We start from the raw sequence: 9,936 nt of genomic DNA, 5'->3' as shown, positions 1-9,936 counted from the left end.
TTTGATAACAAAGTAGATACAGAACAGTCTTCCGTTGCAGATTAGCTATTTAACACAGAAATCAACTCATTAACCATGACAGGAAACAAAAAGGTTGTAATTAAAACACAAACAAGTGGAACAAAGTAAAGCTTGGACTTAAATTATGATTTATTATTCAAACATATTCCCTTTGATAGTGGCCATGGTAGTGGTTTGTCAAGAGTAACACACTGTAGTACATACAGTACAGTACAACCTGCCCAGATAGAACCCCAGCAAGCAGGTACAGTAGAGAAAGTGACCGATGCTTGATTAAATCATTAGACCTTTTTTTAACGCAGAAAAACTTGAAAGACAGACTGGAAACAGTGTTGTTAAAAATGTAAACATGGACAAATTAAACACACACAAAATCTGCTTTTTTAAAACACTAGCTAACATTAAATAAATAACCTACATCTCCAATCTCTTCTCCTCAGCATGAAATAAAATACAATACATTATGAACTCCTTAAGAGTGTTTTTCTGCTTATCCAGTTGTTCCAACTTGATAACCAGGATAATTACAGACCACACAAGGCATATGTTTGTTTTTAAATCTCTGCTTTGATTATAATCTTTAACAGTGAATCTGTAACAGTGCAAACAAGAAGTGCTGAATTCAGCCCAGTTTGACTACAGCCTCACACTCCCAGCAGAGCACTCGCCATGTGCCCCTGCGACATCATGGCCCGACACCAACTTTCTGGGAGTCACATGTTGGCTTCCCCAACTCATTAAAATCCATTACAGGTCACACAATTATACCCGATTTACATATGAAATTGTAGTGCTGGATAAAGTCATTGTTAATAATTTTTAAGCCTGCTGTCTCAAGATCACAATTTAATTATCACATTTTATCTAATAGTCTAAGATAAAGATGCAATTGTTCCGCTCAGCTTTGAGAGAAAGAGTTGTCTCAGATAAAAGCAGAGCAGAAATTACAGAGAACGTTACGTTATGACCGTTGTGTTACGACAAAGCAGCGGATCTTGAGGCAATCACGTTGTGATCTTGTGAGAACAGGTTAAAACTCTTAGTAGCAAACACAGTCGCACTTGGCTTCTGTACCAAATCCAGTGTTTTACATCAGAGAAAGTTGACGACAATCAGACGAGTTTTCAGAGACTGCATGCTGGTCGAGTCTTTAAAGAGCTTTGTTGCTCCGTTTAGTCGCCCATCGGTGCTCCAGACCTCATTTGGGATGTCTTGATTGTCACTGAACATGCTTGATCTTCAAGTGTAGGCAGTCATATAATCCAAATTATCATTCTGGCCAACATCAGGGTTGAGATATCATGCGACAAAACTGCATCTAGTGGGCGCTTAGGTCAACAGGGTTTCAGTGTTTTCTCCATAGTATGTAGGTCATGAGCAGGATGAGGCCCGCTGACAGGGCTGCGATCACAAACTGGTGGATGGAGAGGACGTTTTCCAGAGTGTGGATCCTCTCCTCCATGGCACTGGTGTGGAAGTAGTCATAGATGCCAGCTCCGATGCTCCATAGCGCCCACACAGCGTCCACCACCAGTGGCATGGCGAAGCCGACAGGGAGGCTCAGCTGCAGCAGATCAGAGAGGCTCTGTCAAAGACTGGAACAAGAACACAAGATTTCCATTAGGCACCGGGCAACGCTAGATTACTGTAGAAAGAAACTGTAGATTTCCCAGTTGTATTCTTGCCAGATAATTTTTACTGGCATGAGATTTAAGTCTTGGAAAAACCCCACTGTGTCAGAGACATTAGACAGAGCTTTAACCTTTGAGTAACATACAAACATTGTATTTTGTCATTTTTACCAACAGGATTATTAGTTACAGCATACTCAGCTACTTTCATTTCCTTTTGTTGTGTAAATGCTTTGTTTACCTGCTTTATATAGCAGTGGGCTGGGTGACATAAAAAATATCTAACTGCAATTGCAATTACGATATTATAGGGCATGATCATTTTTACATCATTATTCTCATTTTCAATTAAAAACAGATTTAAATGAAATGAGATAATGAAGATGTTTTCTTAAGTCTGTAGAATATGTAGGTCAGGACATCTCTGCAGCACAACAATGTTTAATTTAAAATAGTATTTTGACACAAATATCATCTTTAACAAACATTGCGCCTCCTGCGATATAAAAATTGCAGTAGGCCATATTGCAATTTTGATAAAATTTCAATTAATTGTTCAGTCCTAATATGATTTCCAAAACACTTTGATAAGGTAAATGTAAAAAAAGTTTCCTCAATAACAATATTTACAACTGACAATACATACTAGTAAGAGCAGCAATAAATACTAGTAAGAGCTCATAGTACATATCACATCAATGGGGTAAATACCTAGGGAAGGAAGTAAGAGTTAACAAGAAGTGCAATCAAAACAAGATAATTGTAGGGGATAGAAGAAGAAGAGCACAGGAAGTGGCATGTTAGAGTTTAGGAGTTAGAGGTGTTATAAGAGGAAGTGTTCTCGGAAGAGTTTTCAAGAGCTTTGTGAAGTCAGAGAGGGACGCCCCTGCTCTGATGGCGTGTGGTAGCTCGTTCCACCATCGTGGTGTCACAGATGAGAACAGCCGGAACTGGGATTGCTTTGGGTGAAGGGACGGCAGAGCCAGGCGGCGTTCGTTGGAGGAGCGTAGCGGCTGAGAAGGAACGTAAGTTTGTATTATGGAGTTTAGGTAGATGGTGCAGACCCAGTAGTCACTCTGTATGCAAACACTAGTGACTTGAATTTGATTCTGGAGGCCACGGGGAGCCAGTGGAGGTCACTGAGTAACGGAGTGACATGTGTCCTTTCGGGCTGATCAAAAACCAGACGTGCTGCTGCTGTCTGAACCATTTGTAAGGGTTTCACCGCACAAGCTGGAAGACCTGCTAGGAGGGCATTGCAATATAACAAATGTTTGTCAATAATTGTTTGCTTTAATTCATTTGAATCACGAACGAATCAGCACTTAATTGTTCTATTAAGATATTTATTTTGTTGAGGAAAAGGGACTGAAAAAACATTTACTACTCATGTTTTTTTGAAAAAACATTTGATCATAATTGTTTAAAATGTTCTACCTCAGATCTGTAAAGTGACGCAATCAAGTGTTCTGACCATAAAGAAAAGTTGAATCACACAATTAACCATCTGGTTTCTTCAGTTTTCAATCAGGAGCAAAAATCTGCCTTTAAACTTCAAAGAAATAATGATCGACAATGGTCGTGATAATTATCGATATCTAACAGTATTAAATGTTTTTATCATGATATTGATGATGATCACCCAGCCCTAGGCAAATGTATACAAAAACCACACATTAAATAATTACATTGATGTAAAATTCAATGACAAAACAAGACATCCAATAACTAATCTTTGTTTAAATTGTAATTTCATTGGAATCATGACTTCTAACAGCACATTTGTTGTTAACATGATATCAACTGACCTTCACACATTATATATATATATATATATATATACACACACACACACACACACACACACACACACACACACACACGATATAAATACTGTAAAGGTTTATTTTTAGCTGCAAGAAATCTGCCTTGAGCTTCAATTCAAATTAAGGCCCTTTATGAAGTTAAACTTTATATTATTTGATATTATTTGAGACGCCGAATTGAAGAATAGCGTGCAAGAAGTATCAATCCATGCTTTGCCAAACATTCAAACTTGTCGATCAGCTTGATCTCGATCAGTTTTATTGATTCTACATGTTTTTAATAGAAATTTAACTTACATGCGTAACACGGCTTATGTTAAATGTGTTACACTAACAAACCATAACAACTTTAATGTAACCGAACATACTTGCAACCCCACGACTAGTTCAATAAGCAGGCAAATAACGTATCTTGCACAGAAAGTATGAAGTAAGTTATCCAACAGATCCATTGCTAGCAAGCTAACGCTTTAGCTAATCTACGGGCTTGTTGTTTTCCTACCAAACTACGTTACCACTGATTTTCCACGAAGTCTTATTACTTACAGCATGAGCTACTCCCGAAATTGGCAAGTACCGTTACCGAACAATCTTCGCAATACCTGATGCATAACCATACAGGTTTCACATCATTGTATGACATAATGTAGCTGCCATGTTTCTGTTTCAGGGACAGATTGAAATCCCATCTGCTGTGAGCGACTTTGGTTACTTCCGGGTGTGTTCTCGGTCAAGATCGCCTTCTCTGCCGTATGGGGACAGAGCTGCGCCAAACTTCATATCGACTTTTGCGGTATTTAATGACTTCACCACCCACAAGCACAGGCTTAATAAAACACTTACCTAAGACATTTCACAATAACCAAGGCAGTCTTATGGGACATTCGGCGCCAAGCAATAATTCTGTCATGGTGCATTTTCATTTTAATGGGTTCACATGTCATCAGCTCCAATTTAAGCCTGTGATTGTCACTCCGGTCGACAAGAAATACATAACGTCAGCTAACACAAGAGAACACTTTCCAAAAGGGATAGAATCGTGCCTTAGGTGTAGCCTAATAGGTTTTGCTGAATGTCAGAGTGCTGTCGAGCAATATATATCATTAAAAGAACTTATTAAATTAACGTTAGTCTGTCTGCAGCTGGAAATCAAAGCGTCATAATAACAGTATATATTTTGAATGGAGTTTGGAAAACTATCCTTCCCCTCTGGACAGATAGATAGATTTACAGTTTAAACAGAAGGTAAATAACATGTCTTATATAATATTTTCACAATATATAATCCTTTAACAGTAACAGGTTTTACTATAAAATGGTATAAAGTGCCCCATTTACATTGCCAGGCGCGGTGGCCAAGTGGTAAGGCGTCGGTCTCGTAAACCGAAGATCGCGGGTTCGAACCCCGTCCGTGCCTGTCGCCAGTGACATCAACACAACAACTTTTTCGTAGACATGACTACGTTGCAGTTTATGTGTTGTGACTGAATACAACTTCTACACATATCTGTCACAGAGAAAGTTTCTCAAGTCCACAAGAGGACGTTAAAACACTCAAGGTTTTTGTAGGCTATTCAATTTATCATAGTGTGAAGATAATGATATATTACTATGCATGTTGGATATTGGTATTTATTATTTGTCACAACATCTGAGTTGCCATTCAATATAATGATAAAAATCAATTGCACCACAGTGTTTTTCTGGCCTGGTAGAAAAATCGTTGAATGACTGCAAATACTAGTTATTTTTAAGTATAAATAAGTTAATTGTAATAATTTTAAATATTAAAGTAAATTATAATTGTTTATCGATTTTTTCCTAATATTTTGAAAATGTTATTTCTTTAAAAAAATTTTTAAAAGGTCAGAGCCCCATGGCAAAAATGAGCTGCTGGAACCCTGTCAATCAACTCTGTTTCTTTCACTAGAAGAAAGATGTGCCCAACCCTAAGCCGTGTGTGACATTACCCAGAGTGTAAAAAGCTCAGCAGCCAAACTTATGAAATATCAAGATAATAATCATGGTCAATAAGGAATAAGTGTGATCAGCATACTTACCTGGGATCTGGGAATGTTACCCCAGAAACTTTGTTTCAAACAGAGACTGTTTTTATTTATATAAAGTGAAACACGAAATTTAGGCAGTAGGTGACTACATATAATGTAATTAAAAAATATATATATAAAGCTGTAAGACTATCAGGCATTCTGTGGCAATTGCTTTTAAATATTTATTCTCCTGTATATCAACTTTTCTCATTTAATGAAATCCCTGCTGAGTCAACACACATGATTTAGTCGCCCCTCCTCTTTTGTGTCTTTTGTTTGGGATGTAACCTCTTTAAAAGTGCAGACCTAGCACCTTTTCACCTCAATGATAAATCCAATTAATGGGAATTGTTGGGTCTCTGTAAACAAGAGCACAAAGAGTACGGTCTAGACCTGCTCTATATGAAAAGCACAGTGAGATAACTGTTGTTGTGAATTGGTGCTATATAAATAAAATTGAATTGATAAAGTATTTCATTTTATTTCAGTTATTAACTCTTCGACTTTAATAGCTTTTGTGTTTAAGCAGGTTTTCTGCTCATGTTCAAAACTTTCCCGGGCTGTTTCTCTTTGTTTGGTTTGTAGTTTAGCCACCCCCCCCCCGCAGCCCTGTACCCAGGATAAACAGTTGATGAGTGAGTGAGTGACTGATTTTCCACCACAACAAGCTTTTCCACCATACGTTTTTATTAATGTCATTGACATTGGTGCACAGACCTGCATTTTGATCAACAAATCATCTTCTTCATAAGCTGAATGTCATACAGGTGTATGTGGCTACATTGACTTCCATCGACTGCAGAGCTTTATAATGCGTTACTTGACATTATGACATCACCTTCATTATTGCAGCATGTCATGTCGTGTGTTAGCATTAGAGCTACAGCTCACGATTAAGAACTTGTACCTGCCCATAAATTTTGAGCTGTGTGGTTTCCCAGTCAAAAACATTTCCTCTTGTCACTCTCTTCCCTGAGAACATGTCTTGGATCGTGCTGTCTGAGAGGACAGAATCCCACAAATTAACATCATAGATCTCCCCAACAAAACTCTGTTTGGCATCAAAACCACCCAGATAAGAATCTGGATCTTGTCCGAGGAGAACCTTGCCTCCGGGCCGGACAGTGTGACCTTTCTTGTAAATTTTGGTCAAGCTTTTCCTCCCGTCCGTGAAGAGGGCCGCCGCACCTGAAATGGAGTCCCAGATGACGCAGAGGTGGGTCTGCAGGGCGCCGAGCTCAGGGACTTTGAAGAAAACCCCGTCTCCACTCAGGTAGAAGGACAATCTAAACACATACATATAAAATTCATTGTATGCATATTTCAAAACAGAGTTTAAAAGGTTTAACAAAGCAACATAAGTGAGTGTAAGTCATCATGGGAAAATGTGGTCCTGGAGACACTGTAGAGGGAACACCTATGCCAGGTGTTTATATGTCTATATTTATATGTCACTCATCGTACTCCCCCTTGTCCGGTAAGGATCCAAGGTGGAGTACACCAGGTGGAGTACACCAGGCAATGGTGGATTTGGGCTGCAGTCCCTAATCCACCAAAGCTTCTTTCTGTTTCGACTGGGGGCTCTGGTAGAGGCATTGTGGGTGGATATTAGGTGTGTTCATAGGGATGTGCACAGATGACATGTAGTGCCAGTGGAAATAAAGACACACAGGGAAAAAGCACAAGCCTGCAGTTAGCTTCCGCCTGCCGCAGGGACATGGGATATGCGTGCTGTGCTCAGCGGGGACGCAAGGTTGTCCGACACTGTAGAAGTAGATAGGACAGCAACGATTGTAGCTTGCACAGGTCCCAAGTCCAAAAAAAAGTGCCAGCTGGCGTTTGAGAGGGTAAAGCAGAACCTCTGTGGGGAGCCTCTTACACCTAACTTCTCTCTCCCTTTTGTCCTGCAGACTGATGCTTCGAACAGGGGGTTGGGGGCTGTCCTGTCCCAGCAGGTGCAGGGAATCGACCGCTCAGTACTGTACATCAGCAGGAAGCTTTTAGATTTTTAGTAAACAGTAGTACTAGTATCAGTGGTATTGATAGTAGTAGCATATTGTTCGTCGTAGTAGTAGTAGTGGCGGTGTTTGTAGAAGTACTGTTAGTAGCAGTAGCAGTCATAGTAGTAATGTTGTCTGTGGGAGTATGAGATATTTTTGTCATTAAAATGAGGAAAATTTAATGGAATGGGGTCACAAATTTGTAACTAAATCTTAAATGCAGAATATCAGCGTGTTGTTGGCTGTCAGAGTGTCTACCTGCCGTCCAGTTCACGCCACACATTCAGCTCATCATTGTCCTTAGTCCGGTAAGCAAAGAGGATGACCTCGCGCCTTCCGCTGAGCTCTGAGGCCACATTCATGCACAGAGTGAAAGCCCTCAGTTCCAGGGGTTTCTGGGGGACCATCTCAACATAGCTGGTACTGGTCTCAGTCTGGAATACCAAGGTCTTAACGGCAACACTCCCTGAGAGACAAGAAACATGTCTTGTCAACAAAATGTACACAGCAGGCAACATCAGTATGTTTGTCTGAGTTCTAAATGTTATATAATAATAACAATAAGAGCTATTTGATAGCAAATTTCATAAAACTACAAATACTAAAGAGCTTCGGTTTATTAAGAACTCGTCATCTGAGAAATGTTTTGTAGTCACTGTAAAAAATATAATTACATGAGATTAAAAATACAACATTGTGACTGAAACAATATGTATAACCCAGAATTTATATCTTGCTGCAGTATGGATTTGCTGATGTTTCCATTTCAGCAAATCTCCTATTTCATCCCTATTAATATAAATTTATATATAATAAATATATATTATTGTTATTTGACTTGAGACACTGAAAGAAAATATCTTGCTCTCTGTCTACCTGCTGGCCTAAATGTTGTTCATCTACAGATTTGGCTGCATTTATTTCTCTCCTTCTCCTGTCCATATTCTTATATCTAAAGAAAACGTCATTTAATCATGTTCATCTCTGTTTGACATATTAATTAGCACCAGAGGTATATCGGGCTGCACATAATTCATTGCATTTCACACAGTTAATGTTACACACAAAATACTGCATACAGGGATGTAGTGGTGTTTAAATGCACCTAAAGCGAGTTTTAGAGATGTAAGAAGAATTGTTTTGTTAAATCAAAAAATTTTATGTTATAAATCATCAGCAAAAATACCCTTTACGAGTTTCCAGGCTCCTTGGTAATGTTTTAAAATGTCTTGTTTTGTCAGACCAAAAGTCAAACAAATGCTAAAGATACTTTTAACCATTTTTTGCTTGAAAAATGACAAACCTTTAATCAGCTATAGAGACAGTTGTTCATCAACTCATTGATTAACCATTTAATTTGCAGACTAATGCCCTTCAATTAAAAATTAAACATTTAATTTATACTGATTCCAGTGATATGCATATGAAGACTCAAAAGAAAGATATATAATTACTGCACCGGCCACCATGGAGGTGACACAGAGGGGGAAAAGGATGGCTGAAAGTCCCATTTTGTCCTTGAAAACCTGCAGAAAATAAGACAAATTTACTTTTGAACTTTCACACATTTTCACGTAATTTTAAATTATATGCCGTGTCAGTGTTTTTTGTGTGTAGGAAGTGTTATATAAAGACATAAAAGTACAATGAAACTGTACATACCGTGCTCCTGCAAAGGTCCTGCTACAAACAGAACCTGAACAGGGTTTTTATTGTGATTCCACGAACTCCTCCTCATTACAACACACGGATATGCAAATAACAGCCTCTATAATCCTTTATATCCTATCTATTAACTTAAGATCAGATGAATCTGACTGTTTAGACAAGACTGGATCTTATCGATGTACACAAAGGGCAGACAAACAGAACTAAAGGTAAATATAAAAAAGGAGTGGTGGATAGTAACATATCTCAAGTAATGTACTTGAGTACAAATCACACAGTTTGATTGTCAATACAAATACGAAATTTTACAATCTAAACAATCAATCAAACAACAGAAGTACAATCCTGCTTTTACATTGATGCATGAATAATGATATAATATACAATAGCACAACAGTCAAAGGGGACATTTTAGTGTACTTTTAATTTAATACTGAAAGTATAAAATTATTTATTTCATTATAAAAGTACATCACAGCAATAATAAAATTTGCTGACTGTAATGTGATCCTGCCGGAACAAGATCCGGGACCGCCAAAATTGAGACGGGCACATATTGATTCAAATATTAAAACAGGTAAACTAGTAAGCTCCATTCCAAGGAAACAGTTTAATTTACACAGCTGTCTGACAGTGAGAAGCATACCTTGACCTTTGAGTTCAGCCTGATCTCTTTTGGCAGGTAGTCTTTGGTTTTTTTGCACTAACCTTCTGTTCAATTTGGGGTTGGTTACAGTTC

General features: G+C 38.3%; 1 protein-coding gene, 1 long non-coding RNA gene and 1 other non-coding gene across 3 annotated transcripts; 1 reads left to right on the top strand and 2 right to left on the bottom strand.

The window, feature by feature from the left end:
• Positions 1-126: 126 nt before the first annotated feature.
• Positions 127-4,200, bottom strand: LOC119894950. The gene is made up of 2 exons (XR_005443005.1): positions 4,025-4,200; positions 127-1,616 (listed from the first exon to the last, which is right to left on the bottom strand). It is a non-coding gene; the product is annotated as an uncharacterized LOC119894950 (long non-coding RNA).
• Positions 4,201-4,823: 623 nt separating this feature from the next.
• trnat-cgu lies at positions 4,824-4,895 on the top strand. The gene has a single exon. It is a non-coding gene; the product is annotated as a tRNA-Thr (tRNA).
• Positions 4,896-6,311: 1,416 nt separating this feature from the next.
• On the bottom strand, positions 6,312-8,047 carry LOC119917402 (pentraxin fusion protein-like). The gene is made up of 2 exons (XM_038737722.1): positions 7,788-8,047; positions 6,312-6,815 (listed from the first exon to the last, which is right to left on the bottom strand). The coding sequence occupies exons 1-2, from the start codon at positions 8,045-8,047 to the stop codon at positions 6,410-6,412; spliced, it is 666 nt and encodes a 221-aa protein (XP_038593650.1). The 3' UTR covers positions 6,312-6,409.
• Between the last annotated feature and the right edge of the window lie 1,889 nt (positions 8,048-9,936).

Source organism: Micropterus salmoides, unplaced genomic scaffold, assembly GCF_014851395.1.
Source record: "Micropterus salmoides isolate LMB-PRFRI ecotype aquatic unplaced genomic scaffold, ASM1485139v1 Ms_hic_scaffold_10, whole genome shotgun sequence".
Lineage (NCBI taxonomy): Eukaryota > Metazoa > Chordata > Actinopteri > Centrarchiformes > Centrarchidae > Micropterus > Micropterus salmoides.
This window is presented reverse-complemented; position numbering and strand designations above follow the sequence as displayed.